Source organism: Triplophysa rosa, linkage group LG20 (assembly GCF_024868665.1).
Source record: "Triplophysa rosa linkage group LG20, Trosa_1v2, whole genome shotgun sequence".
Taxonomy (NCBI): Eukaryota; Metazoa; Chordata; class Actinopteri; order Cypriniformes; family Nemacheilidae; genus Triplophysa; species Triplophysa rosa.
Genome location: NC_079909.1, coordinates 15,974,536 through 16,000,042, shown reverse-complemented (window position 1 = coordinate 16,000,042; position 25,507 = coordinate 15,974,536). Strand labels below are relative to the sequence as shown.

Below are 25,507 nucleotides of genomic sequence, written 5' to 3'. Positions count from 1 at the left end.
AATGTGGTGAGAGAGCGCTCGTGTGATGGTGGTACGGGGCGAGCGAGGAAGGCTTTGCTTCATTAGCATGGCTTTTGCTGGAGCTGTCCGTGGTGCTGATCGGAGCTGTGATCCCACTAAGGACAGATACCACACGCTGCCTGCAGGGAGTCTAGCGCTCTGGACGAGTAAACACAAATAAAAAGCGTGGAGAAGAGGAATCGCTGTTCACTGGAAAGTGGACGTGTGACAGGTGAGGGTCTGCACATGGAAACAAGCAGATATGATTTTCTTTTGGCAAAAAAATGGAACAAAAGCCAGGCTTAAATTAATGATGTCATGTTAAACTGCACTATCAGGACATGTTGTTGTGATAGCACCTTTTATTCAGAGGTAACTGTGGGCAATGCGGGATACATTTAGGATGCGGAAATTGCACGGCAAGATATTTGAATGGATATTAGGTGGGAGAATTATTGTCTATTTTGTTGTTTTTCTGGGTCATTGGATTCAAAGTATACCTATATGGTCTCTTTTCAAACCCATCCAATCTGACCGCAGGATGATGCGATTTTTGTGATCTATCTTCTAAACCATTTCTTGTAAACATGTACAGCAACTACTGAACTACTACTAAGCAATCACACTCTCTAGCTCAATTCCTAAACTAGATTTAGCAACCTACGCAGGATTATATTAATCCACGACTAGGCATTAGTTAAATTAGGACATTTAGGAGCGGTTTCCCGGACAGGGATTAGTTTAAACCAGGACTAGGCTTTAGTTAAATTAGTCGTTTTTAAAAACAAACTTTATAAAAAACCTGACTTGTGTGCATCTAAAGACAAAACAATCGCTATATATGATATATTTTAAGTTATGTCAGCGTAAATTGTTGTAAATCAAGACACCTCTAACATTTACGTTAGTCTGGGACTAGCCTTAAAACCTATCCGGGAACCCGCCTCATAACATTTATTTTAGTCTAGGACTAGTCTTAATCCCTGTAGAGGAAATCATACCCAAGGAGGCATCAGGATGCATCTTCAGAGGAGAGATGCCTATAAAACCTTTAGACCAATTCGGAAAACGTAAACAATTCTAGTCCAACGCTGGTCCAGAAGTACTTCCCGTTTCATTTTTTTAACATTACACAAACATTTGATCAGAATGCAACCAAAAGATAATTTATCAACGAATCAAAATGCTAAACTAATATCTTTAAGATTTAATTACAAATGTTTTCAAAAACCATGTTTTTATTGTTCTATTTAGCTGTATTTTTCGAGTTATTATGGCTTAAATCAAAACAAACCAACTGCAGTTTGATTGATATTAATTGGAATGCACAATGAAAAACCATGATTTTTGAACAAAAACGGAGTTATCTCATTTTGAAAATAAACTCTTCATATGTAAAAAGTGTATGGTGTTTATTTTTCCTATGTGAACATATAAAGCAAAGCTAAGGTAGGATTTTGAAAGAGAACATCTGTCTGCAACAGTGTTAGAGTATTAAGTCATCCACAGGGCCATTTGAAAAACAGGTAATGACTCTCTCATAATGACTTAACCGTTTAATGATCTGAGGAACAGACATGAAGGTTTTAGAAAAAAACGAAAGCTTGACATGAAATAGACGTAATGGAAAAGGAATATACTCAAAGTCAACAACGACAATAAACCATAGCATCTAATCCCCCCACACATTAAAGAACCCAATAAAAAAGCATACCTTTTCTTTTCACAATCTACGCTCCTGAATGTAAATGGCAGTTGATAACTCCAGAGCCCTTTTGCTGTCAAAAAGAGAAATTAAACTCATGAGCCAAGCCCACCTCCCACATTTCCACTGGATTAAATTGGCACGTAGGCCTTTGGAAACAGCATTAATTATTATTTAGAATACAATAAACAGTGTGATTGTGGGTAGCAGAGGATTCCAGGAGGAGCAGGCCTCCCTGCCCTCGACCGGCGTCTCAGGTAACCGTGCATAAAATGAGATTTCTGAATAAACAGAGGCAGCCTTCTTTTAATGAGATAATCTCACACTAAACGTAACGGAAGTGAAATGTGCACATTTTACAGCCAAACAAAATATGTGGAGTTCTTTCACTTATTTTATTTGAAACATTTCACCGAAAGGATTTCCCCCCAATAACGTCTATACAGTAACAGCAATGCAGTTTCAAGGAAGAAAAAGAGGTGATGTGAGCTAGATGTGATTTCATAGGTAATCTCATCCTGATGTCACGCCTGATTGAGAGCAGTAAAGAGGAAAATCACATCAGCGACAGCGCAACAAAAAACATCATGAGGAGGAATGTGAAAACCTGCCAATTACACACGAAAAAAAAACGAAGAGACAAATAAAACGGACTAACATATGCAAAACGAAAACAATTGAATGTCAGACAATATGAGACGCAGAAAAAGGAAACGCTATACAGGGTTCATTTTAGAAGAGCAGATTGAAGAACAAATGTAAAGAGTAGGAGTGTGCATTATATCAGTCAGGTATTGTACAAATACTCTCAGAGATTTTCTTTCAGCTGCTCTTATAATACAGAACCGCTGTGTTTGCATAGTACCAGCTTTTGCAAGGTGACAAAACCAACATGTACTTTATCATTCAAAAACAGAACAAAATGCAGGTGTACGCTGATAATCTTGTTATGTATAAAGACTTTCATGCATAATAAAACATTAGATTACATGAACACAAACAAGGGGCAGGAAAAAACAAGTATGATCTTTTATAACAATTACATATGCAGGTTTAAGCTATGTGATGCTCTAGGGAAGGAGAAAAGGAATGATTTGATAAATTTGCTCGGTCCTCGCTCAAAGAGCATCTACGGATGTGAAAATACGCACACCCGTGCGTCATCTTTAGGAAGCGGCTAAAGCGTTTTAAAGACTTATAATTGCTCTATTTAATACTTTAAAAAAAGACAAGTGCTAAGCCCAAAGGTCATTCGAAACTGTCCAGTAATTAGGTGCTTAATAAAAGACAGTGACGACTAAGCTTCAGGTTTTCAACCTGCACCAGATCAGCACAATGACTCCTGTGGACAACACGTCTGTTGTTAGAGGTAAAAGGTCAGAGAAAGCCAATGGGAAAGGTTAATTGTTAAGGCTTTTCCTGTGGGTGTGTGTGTGTGTGTAACAACCTGACAGCATTTATTAGCAAAAGGTGACTTAAACCCCCTTGTCACCATAGCGACTACAGAGGTCAAAGTGAAGCTGGTGGTACATGAGGTGGTGATGTCATCAGAGGGCACGCAGGCGAGCGAGCAAGGCCTCCACGTCCGAGTCGCAGTTGGACGAACAAAGCTGTGGAGTTTGTTCTTTTTCCTTCTCTCGTTCTCTCGCTTTCTCTTTCTCTCTCTCCTTGTTGGGCCGGTGGGTCGCTCTGTGGGCTGCAGACGAATGGGCTTCGCTCTCGTAATGAGGCTCCTTGGCAGTGGGTACTCGTGTCGAGCTGAAATTGATATTCTGCCGCGACCGTGACCTTTGCAGAGGTGCTTTCATGTTTTCTGCGGGAGAGAAGGGAGGCAGAGAAAGAGGGATGAAGGGAAGATAAAACAAACAGGCTCTCGTCAAAACGTTAAAAGTTAGCGGCTCTTTAAAGGAGGGCCATGCCGGCACTAAAGTCAGCAGATAAATGGGAAAGAAGGGAGCGGAGAGATGCAGCTGACAGCAAGACAACACAATAAAAATGACACAGGAGCACATGCAGACAGAAGATTCGTCACAGGGAATGTGTAGGCAGGACTCACCTTCATAATGTCACCTCTCAACCTATTTATTGCTGTTGATGCTCTCCTAGCCTTTCTGCTTCTAAATCTCTGATCTGGCTCAGAGGCTGATGGGAAACTGACACACTTATTGCTCTGCACCCTGAACATCTACCTGGTCATCAGACTTTGTCTTTCTCTCGCCTGCTTTGTCAGTGGGGTCTTAAATCTGTGAATGCTTTACATAGCGTTTACATTTGTGCACTTTTTTTAATAAACTGAAGAAGAGTGACACAGATATATACAGCCGTGGAAAAGACCACTCCAAATTTTCATTTCAAATCAACATTTCTAGATGTATTGTGGCAATTTCAGTCCAGTGTCTGTTGAATTTCAAAAAGAAAAAAACCTCAGGAGTGACAAAGTAATCCAACAGCAAATGTGAAAAACCGACAGCATGACAAGACACATGAAAACTGTGATAAAAATAGAGGTTATCACATAAAAATATTTTTGAACTTTTCCTAAATACATGTACAAATATGACTGTTGTATAACATAAAAGTGAATATGAACTTGTTTTCTTTGCAGTATTTAAGGTCTGAAAAAGTACAGAGCATCTTTTCTGATATTTTAAACCGTTTCGTTTTTATTTGAAATTTGGGAGAAATATTGTTAGTAGTTCACAGAATGAAACAAAAATGATAGTTTACCTAAACACATACCTATAAATAGTACATTTTAAAATCAGAAAAAGGGTCTCTTAATTTCTTCCGCAGCTGTCTGAGTTGGGATTGACTGGGCTGGGCCGCTCTCTGATGACAGCACACATTACAGACCGCACGAATAACAACTCCGCATTACAAACAGTCTCGCCAAGGTGCAAAACACACGCATTCACTCCAGCAAAAAGAGCGAGGGACAGAGTGATGTATGAGTGCTTTAAAAAAGGACCATCTCTACAAACAAGAAAACATGGTGAGGGAGAGAGAGAGAGAGAGAGAGAGAGAGAGCAAGCGATGAACCATCCTCAGCAAACACTGCAGCCAGAGGAGTCCACCACACAAATGATTTGTTGTTCCTAACTAAATCTCTGAAAATGTGCCCAGCCGCAGCTGTTTTTATTATATCTGTGGTGAAATTTCCTATTCGAGTCTGCAATACCTCGTCCTGATACTTTACAAGCCACTTACTTGCACTTAAACAGATGCAAACCACTAGCGAATCAAATCTCTTTTAATGTGAGCTTTATCAACAGCTGTAAGACCAAGATAGCAAGGCAAAACTAAACTTTTTATTTTCTAAAGAAAATGCCAAACCTGCTGCCATTGTGCCAGGGTGTTGCTATGAGGTTGCTGGGGCTTTACTAGAGTTTTCTGGATTTTCTTAATTACTGGTTCACAACAAAAACGTGTTCTATGGGTTTCTAAATTTGACATATCATACAGTAACTTTAACACACAGTATATGCATTTTGGCAGACACTTCATTCCAAAGAGACTTACACAAGCTATATATTTTTTCAGTAGGTGTGTTACCTGGAAATCTAACCCAGGAACTTTGCACTGTTAACATAATGATGTCCCACCTTTCCAAACAATGTCAAATAAAAGGGTCTGCGATCTGTCAATGTTGAACCATTCCAAGACAGGCAGAAGACAGAGAATGCAGCTCATTGTGTGTTATACACAGGACTGAATGGTAACAGTAATGGTGAAGCGCAACAGTGTGTGTGCATACAGTGATCTGTGTGAGGTAGTGAGTTCTCTGTGCTCTCATTACTGCTTTGTGAGAATGTGCGCTCGTTTGTCTCCGTGTGCCACTCTCTGCCCTATGCTTCAGGCCACTTTCATTAGTCTCTTTGGCGCTTCCTTTTTCCTGCTTCATTTCCTGCTTGTCCTATTTGCTGTTTCCTGTTCCTAAAAGGGTCTTTCTTCCAACATATTCTGAATGTGGCTCTCATATACTGTTTTATTTCGATATCCTCTTTGATTCTTTCTCTCTGAAGGCTGCAAATGGACCCTGTTGATATGAAGTCGTGTCGTGTCTTAAAAGGATAGTTCACCCAAAAATGAAAATAATCATTTACTCACCTCACCCTCTTGTAATTTCAAACCTGCATGGCCTTCTTTCATTTGCAGAAAAAAAGAAGATATTTCGAAGAATGTAGGTAAATGAACAACGGTGGCACCCAATGACTTGCATTGGTTTTGCGTCCTTACAATAGAATTCAATGGGTACCTCCGTTGCTCGGTTACTAACGTACTTTAAAATATCATCTTTAGTGTTCAGCAGAAAAAAAAGAATGTCATGCAGGTTTGAAATGAGTAAATGATGAGTAAACGATGACAGAATTTTCATTTTTGTACGAACTATCCCTTTAAGCCAAAATTAAAGTCTTTTTATTAAGGTTATAGATCCAAATTCTGTTTATCCAAATTCTTTTATTCAAGAACATTAAATAATCGCCTTCAAAACTTTTCAGACATGCAAGAAGCAAACCCACTGTGTTAGAAATCAGCATGCCAATATTTCCTTTTATCAGTATTCCCATTCACTTAGGCTCATAAAAACTCGCTCACGTCCAGACAGTCGTCCAACAGAGACGCTCTCATTTCTTTCTTCGAACAGAACAGGGCTGAAATACTGGTCTCTGACTTGAGAGATCATTTGCTCAATTTGCATTTGTGCTGTGGGCCGCCGAGGATCCGACTTTCTTTTCATCTCTTCGCTCTCCTGCATTTTCCCCTCACTTTCTGCCTGTGGCAGGCGGCTCAACGAAACGTGACAGCCGACGAGGGCACTTGATCACCCTAACGAGCTCAAACGCAGACAGCCGTCCGATTAGCTGCAATGGAGCCAGTCTTGCACTAACAGGGACTCCACACAATGCAACCGGAGACACGTAATTTCCCCTCTGCACGCCGTACAGAACGCAATATCATCTATAGAAGTATTAGAAAAGATTATACTATCCGTCTGCCCAGTGTTATGAGGCTGGAAATGGCACCTGCTGAATGCTGGGGGAATGGCTTAAGTCAATTTGCATGGAAATGAACATGAGTTTGCTCGGTGGGAGAAACAGGGTAGAAGTTTGTGACAGCACTGCTGTTTTCAAAGGACTGCTTTGAGGGTCAAACATACATAACTGAGGAAAACCGAACAATGGCGGTGCCTATTCACTTCTATTGTATGGACACAAAACCAATGCAAGCACCGCTGTTGTTCAGTTACCAACATTCTTAAAAATATCTTCTTTTGTGTTCTGCAGAAGAAAGTCGATCAGGTTTGAAATGACAAGAGGGTGAGTAAATGACGACAGCATTTTCATTTTTGGGTGAACTATCCCTTTAAGCACATCGGTACAATCCGTACAGTACACAGTGACGGAGTGGATGATGTTATGACCATGCAAGTCTAGTCAAAGCTACCTTTGAAATACCCTCAAATCAATAATCTCCTTTGTATTTTTTTAAAAGTACAGTGAAAAGGACATCTACGGACAAAGCATCGAAAATTCAGTTCCTTTACTGTGGAATACAACAGAAACATACCCAGAAAAGCGAGCTAATGTAAAACCACAGTCTGAAAACCAAAACCAAATTTAGCTTAATGATCATGCCATCCTACTGACCCTCTCTCGTTTGGTACATTTAAACAGAAAAACGGGAGGAAAAATTGCACGTGGACAAGGTCAAGAGAAATCAGAGCTAATTCTGTGAGCGGGTGAATTAGACCAGAAAGACCGTAATTAATAATACCGTAATTACTGCCTCATGGTGCAGAAGGACGCGATTATGGGCTGCCGCATGAATAACAGGGAACCCTACAAGTGACAGAATTTGGGTTTGTTTCTGGACAAAATGGCAAACTATGTCAGATCGCGAGAGTGTGTGTGTGTGAGATCTAGCCGCTGTAAAATGAAGCCAAAAAGAGAGGAAGTCCTGGCTGATGAAGAGAGCTGTAATTCTGAGCTCAAGACGGTCTAATGTCCCTCTTTGTATGAATGAAGGACTCGGGAGAGCGATGACCTGCACATTATCCCCTGTGTCTACAGGAGTTAAGCAGTAATTAAGCATATCAGCAGAGGCATGCCTCATCCACTGGGCACCCAGCAGCCGCCCACCTTCCCACCGGTGCGACAGGTAAAGCATGTTTATTCGTTTCTTTGCTCTTTGACTGACATTCATGACAGAAGAAGACCAATTAGCACTAAAAAGATAAAAAACAGAAGGAGAGGAGGTTCAGGGAAATGTTTTTCTTTCATTTCCAGGCTGTAGCTGCGTAACCCCTGAACCCAAGCAGGAGTCATTTATATCTGAGCAGGTGCAGGTGTTGTTCTGAGGTCAGCGTGCATGAGAACCTTTGTGTTTCAGAAAGAGAATAAGTAATGATTCACTACAAAACAGCATAATTCAGAGGTTGCTCTGTCTTACTCCAAAGTCTGTGGTGTGTGGGCGTTTTATGTGATTCTTTGTGTGTGGATTTGCATGTGTTTGTGTGTGTGTCAGAGCTGCTGGCTTGATCTTGTGGTCTTGGTATTGAGACCACACAAGCATACAACTCCTACTCTTATATGTATACCTTTACAAATATTCTCTGTATATCTACATATATTCCGCTCTCTTTTGTATAAATCAGGGTATATACAGGAATCATGGAGCTAAATGTAATACTTTTTAAGACCTTTTCAAGACTCTTTCCGTACATTATAAGACCCCATCGGCACTTTTTTGTTTTAATCGGTTACATTGGTGACACTTTAACTTACATTTACTATATAGTGATTGTAAGATAGCACAACTAAACAGTCTTAGTTTGTAATAACTCCTAATTAATTTAACATAATTTAGAAGGGTGGGAACGAAGCACAAGAGAATGAATTGAGTGACTAACCCAATGCGAGGTTTATTAGAAAGAGAAACGAGGCTACGCTAAACGCCTTCCGACACACAGAGCAGTACACCTCACGGTTAATCCCAGAGACGGCCCTCAGCCATGGTTCCATCTCTTTATCCTCCAACCATGTTGTTTAACAACCGGGTGTAAATGGACCTCCCACTATTCGCCTACCTACTCAATGATTAAATTCAGGCAAACTTTAGCATATGACCTCTTTGGACTAGGGATGCACGGAAGTGAAAATTCTTGGCCGAAGCCGAATAAAAATTAAACAATTCGGCCAAATCAAAACATACCTAACCCAGCATATGCTGTTTTTTTCAACAGAGGTAGGCTAATTTAAAACAAAATTTGAGCCCTCTCCCTTCTTGAATAGCCTATATTAGGCCTATAACTGATTGCTGAAAGAATACTGTACAACAAGTGTCCTTCAACATTATAAGCCAAAACTATGAATAAACGAAAACTACTGGATTATTAAAGGCTACACTGCAAAATGATTTAAAGAAAAAAAAACATCCATGCAAGCAATTCTGACTGACAACCATTTCGGTTCACGTCTCCTCCAAACTCCGCCCACAAAAGCTGACAGTTCTCTCAGAAGGTGCACAGAACATACTTTGACAAGTTGTTTAGTACAGGGAACTGTGTGCACGCGACCACTGTATGATGTCAAAGGATGTCGCGAGCAGCGGGGCTACTGTCAGACCGCCCACTCCAGTCTGAAGTACACAAGTTACCGTCCGATAAAGTTTTCTACCCTTAAATGAGAAACACGTAAACTGGAGCGCAAATGGAAACAAACCCAATTAGAGGTCTTTAAAATTGCGTGGAAAGAGAGTGCAAACTGTTATAAAAAGGCACTAAAAGCAGCAAAGGCTGAGCACCTCCGTAACCTCATAGAAACTAACAAAAACAATCCAACGTTTTTATTTAGTACAGTTGCTAAACTAACAAAAAAACAGACTTCACCTGACCTGGATATTCCGCCGCACCTTGGTAGCAATGAATTCATGATTTTTTTTTACAAAGAAAATCGAAAACATACGAGACAAAATAGTAAAAACTCAACCTCCAAGTCTTCCCTATGAATTAGCATCAACCATCGCCCCACAAGAAAAGCTACAGTGTTTTTCACCTATAAAACAGGAAGATTTAATTAAACTTATTGCAACATCTAAACCTACAACTTGCTTATTAGACCCCATACCAACTAAATTATTAAAAGAGTTATTACCCGTTGCAATTGAGCCCATTTATAACATTATCAACTCGTCAATTAATCTAGGACATGTCCCAGGACCCTTTAAACTGGCCGTCAATAAGCCTCTTATCAAGAAACCAAACTTAGACCCCAATGAACTAGGAAACTATAGACCGATTTCAAATCTCCCTTACCTGTCTAAAATACAAGAAAAAGTAGTGTCCACTCAGTATATGCTCTTTCTTACAAAATAATGACATACACGAGAAATTTCAGTCAGGCTTTAGAATGCATCATAGCACTGAAACTGCGCTCGTTAAAATTACAAACGACCTGCTTATAGCATCAGATAAAGGCAACATCTCACTCCTAATCCTGCTTGACCTAAGTGCTGCGTTCGATACTGTAGACCATAAAATACTTCAAGATCGCTTACACAATTATACAGGTATTCAGGGACAGGCACTACAATGGTTCAGATCTTACTTATCAGACAGACATCAATTTGTCCATTTAAATGGGGAATCATCATTGGAAACATTATTAGAAAACATGGAATTAGCTTCCACTGTTATGCTGATGATACTCAGCTATATATCTCATCAAGACCAGATGATTCCTTCCAGCTGTCCAAATTGGCAGAGTGCATCAAAGATATAAAACATTGGATGACTTGTAATTTCCTTTTAAATTCTAATAAAACAGAAATATTACAGAAATATAATATAAGACACGTGAGCAGAATATTTCGGATTATAACCTGCAAATTGAAGGCTGCACTGTTACTCCAACAAATACAGTTAAAGACCTAGACATTATATTAGACAGCAACCTGTCATTTAAAAATCACATCTCAAATGTCACAAAAACAGCCTTCTTCCACCTTAGAAATGTTACCAAATTGCGAAATATTTTGTGTTGCTGATGCAGAGAAGCTTATTCATGCATTTGTGACCTCAAGACTTGACTACTGTAATGCACTTAGTGGTTGTCCTGCATCATCAACTACAGTTAGTTCAGAATGCAGCTGCCAGAGTTCTAACCAGGTCCAGAAAATACGATCACATAACCCCAATGTTATCAACCCTTCACTGGTTACCCATTAAGTATCGTATTGACTTTAAAGTTCTTTTAATCACTTATAAAGCCTTAAACGGTTTAGCCCCTACCTACATAACAGAGCTTCTACCACACTACAACCCATCACGCTCTCTAAGATCTCAAAACTCCAGACTTTTGATAACACATAGAATAACTAAATCCACCAAAGGGGGTCGAGCTTTCTCACACGTAGCACCTAAACTCTGGAATAGCCTTCCCGATACTATTCGAGGGTCAGACACACTCTCCCAATTTAAATCTAGATTAAAGACACATCTTTTCAGCCAAGCATTCACTTAATGCAAAATATGCTAAATAAACCACCGGGAGACTGCATTTATTAGATATTATTTACTAGAATAATCTTGCTTGTTCTATAAACACCATGCACTGTGCTGTGTTTTACCTTTTTTGTGTTTTTCAGTTTTTCTTATTTTCTCCTGTAAAGCTGCTTTGGAACAATGCACATTGTGAAAAGCGCTATATAAATAAAATTGAATTGAGTCATGCTTCTTTTGCTATTTTCGGTTGCCGAACATTCGGTGCATCCCTACTTTGGACAAATATGAAAAAACGACACAAAATTGTATACCTTGGAAAATGGCATTTAAGACTTTTTTAAGACCCCTCAGACAACCTGATAAATCCTCTCTATACAGTACATATAGCTGTATAGATGCTCTCTCTTTCTCTCTCTTTCTCTCTCTCTCGCTATATATATATATATATATATATTAGGGCTGTCAACATTAACGCGTTAATTTTCCTTTGTCTAGTCTTACATGATATAATCACGCTCTTATTCATGTAAAGGCCGTTAAACCATTTACCGATTTGCTTTGACGCGTTCAGTGTAGATAGACTGCTTCTAGCTGACAGCGACAGTGGTCCCATCTGGTGTATACAGTCACGGGCTAAAGCAGGGGTCTCCAACATGTCGCTCGCGAGCTACCAGTAGCTCGTGGCTTGATTGGTAGTAGCTCGCCAAGACCTACATTACATCCAATCAATATGAGCTAACATAAGGCCCCTCCAATGCAAATGCATTATTTTTAATTTTACATTATTTATCTTTTATAGTTTTATTATTAACTTTAAAATTTCAACCAACATTTAAAAAAAATTACATATGTCAAAGTTTAACTCAACAACGTCATCACGCTTATGCATCTATAGCTTTGTTTTAAACATGAGTAAAGCAGCGCACAGTCCAAAAAAGAAAAAAAACATTATTTTCGTGAGGAATGGGAGAGTGAGTTTTTTTTCACAAATGTAGGCGAAAGATGTGTGTGTCTAATTTGCGGCGCCAGCATTGCTGTTGGTAAAAAAATAATGTTGAGCACCATTTCACTCAAGTTCACACTAACTTTGCGTGCGACTTTCCTGTGGGTAGCGGGCTACGTACTGAAAAGGTAAAGCAACACTACAGAAACAGCAATCCTTATTCAGAAAACCGATAAAGAGAGGAAATGCGTTGACGGAGGCATCATTCAAAGTGGCGAGCATCCTGACGAAACACAAGAAACCGTTCACCAATGGCACCACGATAAAGGAAGCGATGACCGAAGTGGCAGAAACTTTATTCAGGGACCACAAAAGCAAGACGGAAATTATGTCTGCTATCTATCGCTGATGTCCAGCTCAGTGCCAACACAGTGACATGGAGAGTTTCTATGCTTTCTTCAGATGCGATGGGACAATTAGAACAGAACATAGAAAGGTGTAAATGGTTTTCACTTCAATGTGATGAATCAGTGGAAGCAAGTGATACAGCACAGTTAGCCGTTTTTATTGGTATGGTTTTTGATGATTTTCCACCAGAGAGGAGTTTTTGACTTTGCTTCCTCCCAAAAGCACTACCAGAGTCGACGACATCTATAACGTGTTTAAGAACTACTGTGTGGAAAAACACCTGCCCCTTGAAAAGATGGTTTCTATAACAACAGACGGAGCTCCAGCCATGATAGGATGCCACTCTGGATTTATTGCACATTGTAAGACCGACCCAGACTTTCCTAAATTTCTGAACTATCATTGCGTCATTCATCAACAGGCAATCTGCTCTAAGGTTATGCAGTTTGATCATGTCATGACACCAGTTGTTCGAATTATCAACTCAATCAGAGCAAAGTCTAAACAGCAAAGATGTTTCAAACTGTTTCTTGATGAACTGTCTGCACAGTATGGCGATCTTCTTTTCCACACAGAAGTCAGATGGTTGAGTGGTACTGCAGCGGTTTATTTCCTCGCTGAGTGACTTTTATGGAAGCAAGGGGGGAGGACACCGACCTGTTGTCTGGTGCTGGGTGGCTGCTTGATCTTGCATTCCTGGCTGATGTGACAGAGAAACTGAATCAGCTCAATCTTCAATTACAAGGTAAAGACAAGTCCTTATGTGACATGATCAGTGCTGTGAAGGCATTTAAGGCAAAGCTGTGATTTTACATGAATCGATTGAAAAACAAACAATTGCAACACTTCCCCTCAGTTGTAAAGGTGTTAGAAAGCCACCCAGATGCACCTGAAGTTTTGTATGTACTCAAGCACTGTGATATTCTGTCCAGGTTTGAACAGGAATTTGAGAAAAGGTTTAATGATTTTGAAAAACTGGAGCCATTCCTGTGGCATTCCTTGCCAACCCTTTTATGGAGATGGACACTGATGACATTTCAAAGCAGATGGCTAAACTCTTCAATGTCAATGTGTTGGAGATGGAGATTATTAACCTCCAAAATAATGTCCTGCTGAAATCTCACCAACATTCACCTAATGTCTGGAGTCTGGTAGACCCACAAGAGCACAAGAACATTCACCAAGCAGCCCTCAAAGAATCTGCTTTATTTCGATCTACATACCTTTGTGAAGCTGCATTTTCTGATATGAATGTGATTAAATGTAAATTCAGAACAAGACTGACAGATGAACATTTGAATGACTGCATAAGAGTGAAGCTAAGGGCAACATTAAAGGTCAACGTTTGCAACAATTTCAGTTTTTTTATATGAAAGTTATGATACATCTAAGAGTTTTAAGTGTTGTGTGACGAGAGTAGCTCGCATCCACTTTAATTTTTTCAAAAGTTCTCTTTCGTGCTTGAATGAATAAAAACAGAAAATGCCAGAAAGCCCGTTTTGTCTAGCACTTTCGTAAGCACAGATTTCAACGTGTTAAGTAAAATCCTAAATGAATGCAAAGAGTACTGAGAAAGTGCATCAGATCTGCGTAGTGCGGCCACTTTCTGAAATCTGCTGCTGTGACTCCTGTCATTAATGTTAATCAAAGAACAAAAGAAAAGAAAAATTCAATGTGTTTTGTAGCTCTATTCTGTATTTAATGTAGAATTTAGCATTAAGGCTGTATGTGTTTGAGAACTTCATTTACTTTCTGTATATTTCTTCCTGTTAGACATGATAGCTCTCACTTATACTGTACTTCAAAGTTGATTAATTTTTTAATCGATTGACAGCACTAATATATATATATCATTGTTCTCTATCTCTATACATGTACAGTATAAATAATCTGCTTAAGTGTTCTCTATACCTGCACAAACGCTCTCTCTCTAACACGCACAAATGCTCTCTAACTCTCTCTATACCTGTATAAATGCTCTCTTTTCCTCGATCTGTCTCTCCGCAGTTGTATTGAATAATCAGAGTCTTTAACAAAGAGCAGCGGTGGGGAGTTGTAATCCCACAGCATTCAGCGCTTCGCAAAAATTAATTACAAATGAAAATGGTTTAATGCTTACTTGAACCCGGGGAGAGAGGAGAATGTCACCAAATGATATTTGTTTAGGGGATAAGGGGAAAGAGAGGGAGAGAAATTGAAATAAAACAAGCATGTTGTGCCGTTTCATGATTTTGAGATGAAACATCTGTATCTCAGCATCAGAAAGACTCTAGAGGGATCTTTGATGTTGACAAAATAATCAGTACGCCATTTTGTACAACATAATGACCAATTTATGAAAGACAAAAACATAGATATAATAAATGAGAGTGATGCAAATATGTCACATGTAGGTCAACATGTATGACTCAAATGCAACCACATAGAGTGAACTCTATATACTAATTTACTTTGACATAGCTAGCAGTCATATGCCCAGACATTGCATTATTCATAATTGCGTTTTAACCCAACCGTATTCTTGAAAACAATACATTGTATACTATTTATACAAATATTAAACTTATATTAAAATACAGTAGTGATAAACATTCTAATAATCATCATCATCAATTTTTGTCAATATTTTGTGTGTATGTACGGAGGCTTTGGAAAATGCAGTAAACAAACAAGAAAATAACCGTAGAGAAATTTAACAAAGAGATATATAGAGGGTATTAGTGTGTGTATTTGGGAAACCTGTGCCCTGCAGTGTAAGTCTGACCCAGGTATGTAGCCGGTTGAGCGTGACATTGCATTACGGTGTCTTACTGGATCAAAAGGCTCTTAAGAAAAAATAGTGTGGACAGCACCTGGCCTTCCTCTGCTGCATCAAACACAGACAGAAGTGACACACAGATGGTAAGAGAGGAGAACAGAAGGTGAAGAAGACATAGATTCATCTACAGCAAATTCACAACTGTCATTGTACGTGGGCAATGTGGATAATGGTCATGATTACAAGCAACAGAGGTTGATTAAAATGCTTGATGCTAACGTAATGCTAAGGATTGTGTATGGTTGCCAGGGTGTTGCAATGTTGTCGCCATTTAATAGGGCTATCAAACGATTAATTGCGATTAATTGCATCCAGAACAAAAGTTAACGTTTACATAATATACTGTATTTTTGAAATACATTACTTGGACAAAATACAGAATAAACACTAGCCAATAAGAGTCCAGCATAGATGGATCCCTGTTTAAAAAGCTTCCCAGGTTGAGACCTTAAGAAGCTGAATGATGAAAACGACAATTTTGCAAATTTTGTACAATTTTGCAAATTCTAGGGAAACGGTGACTACTTTGAAGATGCTTAAGTATAACAGAGTTAATTTATTTTGGATACTTTTAGTCATGACATAATTCACACGGTTACAATTGTCTTATTCTATAGTTTTGATGGGTTTACTATTATTGTAAATGTGGAAAGAATATAAATAAAGAATTGACCGGTAGTGTATATACATTTGGCTTTGGTCCCTATTAAAATGTAGGGGTAGCTGTAAAGAAGACTGTGGAAAACTACAGAGACAAAAACTAAGTAAAAAATGTAACAAGGCAATGCAGATAAATGTAAATAAACCACTAGACCAACTCAGACAAGAGCTGTGCAAAACAAGCAGAAACAGCTGATTATTGAAAAGCTGGGGGTTATCGTGAGGATCAGACTCCAGAGTATCGTTGAGCCACTGCTTAACCATGTATGTCTGATCTAAACTCACTGTAAGGACACAAACCGTTGCTCAATACAGGTCACTCTCTCACACCCGAATCACCGCGCCATGCTAGCTAACGTCCTGAGACCACCACCACCATTTGGATTGCTTAATTTGGTTAAACATCACTCTCGCTCACCTCTACATTTCAGCTAGTTGCATTACAATTTAATAATAGTCTTAGGTTTCAGTCGAAAGCTTTACAAGGTATGGTTAAAAAAAAGATCTGCCACAGTGGCGAGGTACAATAAAGAAACTCAGACAGAAATAAAGGCTCAAAGGGAAGAGCCTCGTCGAATAAAAAGTTCTGTTGGCATCACAGCTGTAAACTATCAGACAACAGCTCTGGGACAGGGCTAGAAAGACAGTGAGAAACAGATCTAGTGACATATATGAGACATAGCAGTGTGTCTCCTGACAGTCGCCAAGCGAGAAAGACAGTTCACAGAGATCAAGTCCGCCGGGCTCTCTTCGCAAGCTGCATGCTGGCAAACAAAAAAAACGTTCAATTGATCTAGCATACATCCGGCGTTCTGAATCAACTAGGCCGATGGCTGTAGAGCTCCACAATTAGCAAAAAATTCACATGAAGACGTCGCCAGGCTGGCAGACTCAGCGAAGCATCTCAGTACAGGAAGTTGGGCTGGGGCTTCAAGTAATTAGAGAGAAGGCGTCTTCATTTGAATGCCAAACCTGATGAGTTTCCTGAATATTTCTGTTACGGGACATCTGTCTGTGTGGTACTGCAGGGACGGATAATTATTAATTCCAACCCGCTCTCATTTAGATTTCTGTCTGTGGCAGTCTTGCTCAATCTTATTCCCAAACCTTCTTTCTCCTTCCTCTTTTCTATCACTGCTGACTTCCCCCGTCTCCTGTCAGTTGCCATCAAGAGATATTGATTTCAGGCCTAGTCCAGACCGTTTGTTCTCTCTTCCTCTCTCTCTGTATCATTCTCTCTCTTTTTCTCCCATCAAAGTCTTCTAGGTCAATGAGTAGATTGACTGATGAGCTACAGATGGAGTGAGGAGGAGGTATAGGAGAGACAAGAGAGGGGGATTGAGCAGACAGTAAAGTGTCAGGTACTAGGGATGGGAGAGGTGGCCAGAATTGATTGGAGTTTGCTGTAATGTATTACCACGTCTGTATGGCGTTGAACACAGTTAAAGGCTAACATTGGCTAATGACTGCTGGCAATGGCCCATTGTGTGTCTCATCGCGTGTGCTTGTTCGCCATGTCAAGAATCTGTATACTGTGAATGCTAATGTGGACACTAGCAAGGGCCTTAACCATGAAACATTTTCAGGTGTCCAAAACTTGTTTATTTCTCATTAAAGAGTATACATTAATTCTCCATACACGGATTATTAAGGAGTGGAAGATATTTCTACAGAAAGTCATTGAAAAATCAATACTAAGATCCACTGCAGCAAAAATCACAGATTCTGATCAGGAGTTTAGTTTCATCATCAGATGATGGATCAAAAAGGTCTATTGTGTTTAATTTCTTTTTGAAGTTCCTGTCTCGCTTTGCTCGCTTTGAGTCAAGCTGGTTCAAGTCACCGGCCCTTCCGCTAGACTTCACGTGTCCGCCGCCTTCGACAGCTCTCAATATGCGCATCCGGCCTCACGAAATGCGCTTATGAATTCAAAACAGCCTCGAGTCATGCTCCATATTTCATTGATGTTGAATATTTAAAAAGACCAACCCACTCAAAACCTCATAAACCATTCTCGCGGAGGCCTCGCCGTCCTAAAAATAAAATCTCAAATGCCATATCATATTACAGGCGGCTCCATCACGCTCAAAGCTTCCTTTAACAAGCAGACAGGACCGCTCTGGTAAACAGACTGCCCGTGTCTACAAAACGTATGTTCCTCTCATGGTTTCCTCCCAAAACACCTCTCATTTCCTCTGCCCTGCCGTGTTCTCACAACACTTCGCAGATAAGTTCATCCGTGCACCTCCCACAGAAGCTGACAATGAAATTACAGTTTCACACAAAATCAACATATATCATTCTTGGGAGAAATTACAGTCTTCTTGTACCGTATGTAATTTGGTTTTGTTTACTGTATATACTTGACCGATACTGAACTCCTAGTGAGTGACTTCAATTATTTCATTGCCAAAAGATATGTAATTATGAGTAAAGATTTGTATAATTTTCAACTAACAACAGCTTTTTCTGAGAAAATTAAAATGACTAACATCTACAGCAGAGGTTCTCAGGGACAGCAACGATTTGTTCTGTTTAACTACCTTTTTTCGTTCCCAGATTGACATTTACACAATGCAAATGCTCACGTTGCCCCTTCTGACCTGTGAGAGTTAACCTCAGGGCGCTACACATTCAGCTACGAATTCACATTCTGTTCGAGTCAACCGCAACGCTGCTTTCTGTATCTCTAATACAACAATAATAACTAGGAGTAATGTCAACAGCTGCGGTACATTTAATCAAATCAGCCCGCCTAATCCTGCACCGGTCAATAGAGCCCAAACAGAAAGAAATGAAGCTCAATTCAGACAGTATGAAAGAGGTTGAAGGTCACATGTTTTTAATTAAACTTAAACAAATGGCTACAGAGGCAAAAGAAGGCGAATTGTTTTAGCTCATAATCTCTAATGAGACTTTTGGCGTAGGCGATAAGAGCAGATGCTTTGTGCCTTGTGAAAGGTCAACTCTCATTGCCATTCTGACACAGCCTCACTTGCCTCTTCTCTCATCCGACACATGCACTGCTCTCCCCCAAAAAACAGCAAAATAAGTGAATTCCTGTTTTTAGCGAGAGAACCCTGGCAATGGTTTTGCCGATGCATGAAGCTGTAAACAATACGCAGCAAACATGGCTGCTTATTTAATTAGATCGTGACGTTTCTAATGAAAACGCAACGCTTAAGAGATTGCGTTCGGTGAATTCTAAAATGTCGCAGAAAAGCTTAAGTGGCACGGCTGCATTTAATAAAATATGCAAAAGCATTATTTGCACACTCTTCATAAACAAACAAAAACGACCTACTGCGGCGTCTATGTCCGCTTCACGCTGAGCTTAATAATGAAGCAGCCTGACATTTGAAACAGAGGACCAAAATTATAACAATTTGATTTGCATTTTCATGTGCCATCACTGCACGTGCACACAAACACACATTCATACAGAAAAAGAGAAACGCAGAACTTGTATCATGGGATGGTAAAAAGTGAGCTGCAGCGTTACGAGCAACACATTTTCATGTCTTTGTGTAACTGTGGTGTAGTGAACAACACATCATTATACTAGACAACAGTTCAGCGGCGAGTCTTCTGGGCAATGCTAATGGTTAATTTAGCTCCTGGACCACTGTGGCAGGCATCTCACCACAATTAGACTTTATGCAAGACCTTCTGAAGGTCACAGATGATCCATTAAAAGGAAAAAAGAGGGCACAAATTAACCAAAGCTTGGGTGTCTGGTGAGATGCTTTGTGTGTGCTTCAGTATTTATGAATGCGTGTTTTAGAGTGTGCATGTGCGTTTGGGTGGGGTGGGGGTGAGTAATGTGTGCACGTAAGCGGGTAGAGAAAGAAAGTGTGTGTATTTTTGCACTCCCCCCTGGCCAAAGACAGGGCAATTAAAAAGACATGCACCAATAAGCTCCTCCTGTGTTCTTCTAGAACATCACTGCAACTTACACAAAGACAGACAATGTTCCTAACATCAGAGATGAGCATAGGCCAAGGAAAGTTGATCTAGAGATACAATTTCAGATAATTACAAAATACAGATAATTTCTTCACCTTCATGTCTTTCAAAACCTGTATAAGACACTATTCTGTGAAGCATAAAAGGAAGATATTTTGAGAAATGGTTTTGTGTCCATACAATGGACGTCAATGGGGCTCCAAAATTTTTGATCACGAACGTTCTTCAAAATATTTTTTTGTGTTCTGCAAAAGAAAGTCATACAGATTTGGAATGGCATATGAGTGAGTAAATTATGAAAGATTTGTTTCCATTTAAGGGTGAACTCTTGAAGTATAAAATATATTATACAAAAATATATAATATAAGTTATATAATGTAAGTTCAACAAAAAAAATGTACAAATAACTAGTCTATATGAAAAAAAACAATGTTTTGTGTTTATAGGAGGAAAATAATATGAATTTTGAATGACATAAATAATGACAGAGTTTTAATTTCTAATAAACTGTTCCTTTAAGCCAAAGCGCTGGAAAAGAAGTGATAGAGAGAGAAGTTAAAGATGATAAAATGGATTCATCGACAGTTCACACAAAGTGGAAGAGCGAGAAATGATGCCCATATCTAAATGAAGACCAGAACAAACACTCTTCTCCCGATAAATGGACAAGGCCTCATCAAAGAGATGCATGTACACTAGACAAGTGACCTTGGACTAATGTAGATGACCTCTCTGACAAGCTTTTCATCAAGAAAACAGTAGAAGACCCGATCAAAACTGGTCGCCCTGTATGCCAGAGTCCTCCTTCCATACAAAAGCTTTTAATAAATCCATGCAAACGTATAAAGAGATATATTCAAGTCCTCTGAAGGCTGTTAACCATGCACTGGTGACGCAAAGCTTGTATCTGATGAACCAATAATCTATAAAGACATACCGTAGTACTGCGGCTTGTGGGACCAAGGACAGTCTGCAGATTAGATGGAAATTATTGATTTGAATCAATTGAGAGAGTGAACATTTCCCTTGACCTCATAGAACAAGGAAACATGAGTAATTGAATTGTATCACTTTATATTGGGTGCGCTCAGGTACAGTCATTTGGAGACTCGCCTGGTGGCCCTGAAGGACTATTGACTTAACAGGGAGTGAGATCCAATGATCAGGGCTAAGAAGACAATAGCCCTCGATTTGAGTGTGTGTGTACAAGTATGTCAGGAGCCCCTGGAGGTCTATAGGTGGATATATTTGCCTTGGCGTGTGTATAGGATTTTGAAGTACCCTAATCCATTACCGAAGGTAGGGTCGAAACAAGGCAAAGAGAAGAAAAATAACACCAGAATGGTAGGCTGATACACACACGCACTACTCAATACCACAGTGTGAAAAATAAACCACAAGCCCACGTAACGGTTTATTACTCAGAGCTGAGTTCATGAACATACAAACAAGATGCTTTGTACACAATTTGCTGGAGAGCACACATGCAGCACAGGACCCCGTTTTCCCTGATTTTACTTCGACGTGGGAGCCAGACAGACAAAAGAATAAGACGAACATCACAGCGAGTATCACGAGCCCTTGCAGTGCTCTACCTGCAATTATCGGTCCACTAGCGCATTTCCTAAAGACACAAACACAAGACAACGCTAGCAAGTAAACAAATGTGCCCTCAGAGCAGCAGTCTTGTTCCAACTTATACTCTGTAGGTTTTTGCAGGATAACAGCATTAGCAATTATTGTAAAAGTTACTGTTCAAATGCAGTTGAACAACTTTGGTACAAGTTACAGTGTTAATGCGACATGGTGAAGTGTTTTGTTTCTTCGTAGTTGTTAGTGTAATGGTGGGGTTCTGTGTTAGAACAACAGTAAGTCTTGTTTACGGTAAGTGTTACCTAAACGCTAATGTGTCCTGATGCATCCAGGACAACAGCGTCAGACCGCCTACTGACCAAATACAAAATCATTCTGTAAACTTTGCTAGTCGAAGAAGCAACCACAGAACGACTGTTCATAAAATGCACAGGGATTAACATTTGCAGTATACTTGTGCATATACAGCCGCAGAAAAAAAACACTATTTATAGGTATATGTATAGATGAAAACATTTTTTGTGTTTTATTAATACTATTTCTCTCAAATTGCAAATAAAAATATTGTTTCTATTTGCAGATAATGAAAACTGGAGAAACAGGTCAAATAACCGAAAAGATGCTCTGTATTTTTTCAGACCTCAAATACTGCCAAGAAAACAAGTTCATATTCACTTTTAAGCAACACAACAATATTTTGTACATGTATTTAGGAAAGATTAAAAACAGATTTTTGTATGTGATAACCTGGATTTTTATCACAGTTTTCATGCGGCTTGTCATGCTGTCAGTCTTTCACATTGCTGTTGGATGACTTTGTCACTCATGAGGTTTGATTTTGTTGAAATTCAACAGACACTGGACTGGCCACAATACATCTAGAAATGCTGATTAAATAACAATTTGGAATAGTCTCTTATTTTTTTCGGCGGTTTAGTAAATGTGTCTCTGTTTAAGTGTAAACGTGTTATTGTGCTACAGTGTTATGTTTCAGTTCTCGTGTAAACATCCCATTGAAACCTTGACACTAGATTTTATGAGGGTGAGCAGTGTTTTTATGTGCTCAGTGCTTATGAGGCGTTGAGGTGAGAGCTGGCTTTAAACTTCCCATAACACTGAAGTGTCAAGTTATTGTTACAAACTCCTGTGCTTGTGTTTACTCAGCAAAAACCACACAGTACAACCAACCAAGCACACACACACACACACACACACACACACACACGCACACACACACACACACACACACACACACACACGTTGGGTTTCCATGTTTTATGGGGACATTCCATAGACGCAATGGTTTTTATACTGTACAAACTGTATATCATATTCCCTACCCCTAACCCTAACAATCACACACAACTGTCTGCTCTGTTAGATTTTCAAAAAAGTGAATTCTGTATGATTTATAAGCTTGTTTCCTCATGGGGACCAAAAAATGTGCAAGGATTTTGGATATTGCCATCTTTGTGGGGACATTTTGTCCCCATACCGTAGGGTTTACAAAATCTCAAAATTTGTACAAGAGCAGAGAAAGTGATGCACACATGAACACATACATGTACATCAGTGGACTTCTTTCAAACATCTAAAAATGGCTGAAAGTGTGAGAAGAGTAGAAGAGTGAGAAGAGCGAGGCATTCATCTGAATGCTCATGGAGGTCAATTGTCCTCAGTGTTTTCATCAGGAGATGCAGCCTGGAGCAGACCACTGAAACTCAAGGGGGAATTGCGGTCTTAGAGAGCCTCATGATTATCAGCATAATTAAGTTTGTATGGTCATTACAGAGGGTTTAGATGAATGCCAGCCATGGCAAATTAAAATCCTATCCAAGGTGGAATACTGATTGAACCCCCAGCCACATTTAAATATTCTCTTATAACGAGAGAAGGAGAGAAACATGAGGATCAAGAAAAGAGATATGGATTTTAAGCAAAAATAGAAAAACATTCTCACACAAAAGCAATAATGTATGGCTTGAATGTGAGCTTTGCAGAAGAGCATTCCTAAAACTAATCTGGTCATTTTTTGGACTGTGCACAGATTGGCAAATGGCTGCAACAAACGATTCTTTTGATAATCGATTAATCTATCGATTATTCGACTAATCGTCTATTATTTGGCCGATTAATCAGTTGATCGATTATTCAATATTGATATTTGACCTATTTTAACTAATAAATAAAACAAGAACATTATTTCAGCTTTTGAAAATAGCTTTTTAGTGAACTTCGAGCCTTCCATCAATAGTCAAACTGCTGCTACTGTGTTTTAAAAAAGGCAGGGTTTTGATTTCCAAGCTTGCAATTTTTTTCCAAAATTCAGTTTGATTCAAAATCAATTTATTTGGATATATAAAGTAGGTTCTTAAGAGTACATATGGATTAAAAATGTATAGCTTGAATGCACTGTAAGTCGCTTTGGATAGAAGTGTCTGCTAAATGCATAAATGTAAATAAACGTTTTTTCTTAAAGGCGCAGTTCTTAATTAACAGCGGCCACTAGCGTTGTATTATAGATTTGCCACGAATCGGTCAGTCCAAACACGACGGTGGCCACCACAGTACAAAAATATGTCATTCTCATGTTGACGCAGGGAAGAGATTTTGCGGGCATTAGAAAGACTGTAGAAAGAGCTATGACTTATGTATTACATAAAATAAAAGGTTTGTGGATTTTACGTTTAAAAAGAAGGATAAAAGTCAGGCAGGAGCAAGGACATGTGTTAATATTATAAAGACTTTCTAGCAGAGACACGTTAAGAACCCGTGGTACTAAGGCTTTTAACAGAGATACTCATAGATATCTATGGAGATACTTTCCAGCAGAGAGAGACCTCCGAGGAGGTTGCTTTGATTCGGATCAGTATGTGAGTAACATACTAACATACCAATATATATGTTGTTGTTGTAATGTTAGCTGTGCGACGGAGTAGTTTTGAGCGTCATTGTTTATCTGGAACCGCTTTAATATTGTACTCGTCCAGATGCTTGAGAGCGAGAGCGCGTTGGAGCTTACACTGGAGAGCGAGCGAGAGCGCGTTTTACTCTCTTACTCAATAATGAATAAACTTTCAGTTAATCCGCGGGTCACATGCGTTCCGAACCGGAGAGCACGATCCGTACTGATCACGGATCATCCCGTGATCCGTTTCACCACGATACTGCAGCGGAGAGGAAGAGGAAACGCGCGTTGTAGAGTTGTTTGTCTGTTTAGGGCTGCTGTACAAAACATGGCGGCGAATTCAATGTATGAAGGGCCGCTCTGTATGTAGATATAAACAGCTTATTCTAAGATATTACAAACTTAATGGTTCATTACGTAAGGTCTTTATACACCTCTGAAGAAATAGTTTTGTATATTATATTGCATTTCTGTCAATAGATCCTCCTAAAAATGCCGTATTGTTCCTTTAAGGAAAAACTCAACCAATGATGTAAAAACTATACAGGGAACCAAGTCAGTACATCACCATACCATTAAACATTAAAATGATACAACTTATTTGTATACAACTGCATATACTGTACATTTAAAATAATGTTGTTGATGTTTTAATAATAACTGATGATTCTAAAGACTGATCAATTACATTATTTATTTAAGAGAAATATAGGCTACCCCAGCTATGTTGGTTTCCATTGAAAGACTATTATAAACCATAAACTTCTTTCAATTAAAACCGTTACAAAACTCCTTTTTGTAGTTTGTTTTGGGCATTATTCCCACCAATAGAATTCATCACGTACATTAGACCATTATAGTTTCCATTAAAACCAATTCAATTACCATAATCCATGACATTTGGTATTTTGGGCAGGGTTCTATTGTTTATTCAGCCGGGACGTTTAATCCTCTTATGCAGGTACAGATGGAGCCTTTAAAAATTATACACTTCAGCTTCTAA

At 39.2% G+C, this 25,507-nt stretch overlaps 1 protein-coding gene across 3 annotated transcripts in view; it reads right to left on the bottom strand.

Moving 5' to 3' along the window:
- Positions 1-1,479: 1,479 nt before the first annotated feature.
- Positions 1,480-25,507, bottom strand: part of diaph3 (diaphanous-related formin 3) — a 261,201-nt gene continuing 237,173 nt past the window's right edge. For all 3 annotated transcript variants that reach the window (XM_057362480.1, XM_057362482.1, XM_057362481.1), the window contains one exon: positions 1,480-3,518. In XM_057362480.1, coding sequence (XP_057218463.1) covers positions 3,253-3,518 — 266 coding nt within the window. In that variant the 3' untranslated portion in view covers positions 1,480-3,252. The remainder of the gene's footprint in view (positions 3,519-25,507) is intronic.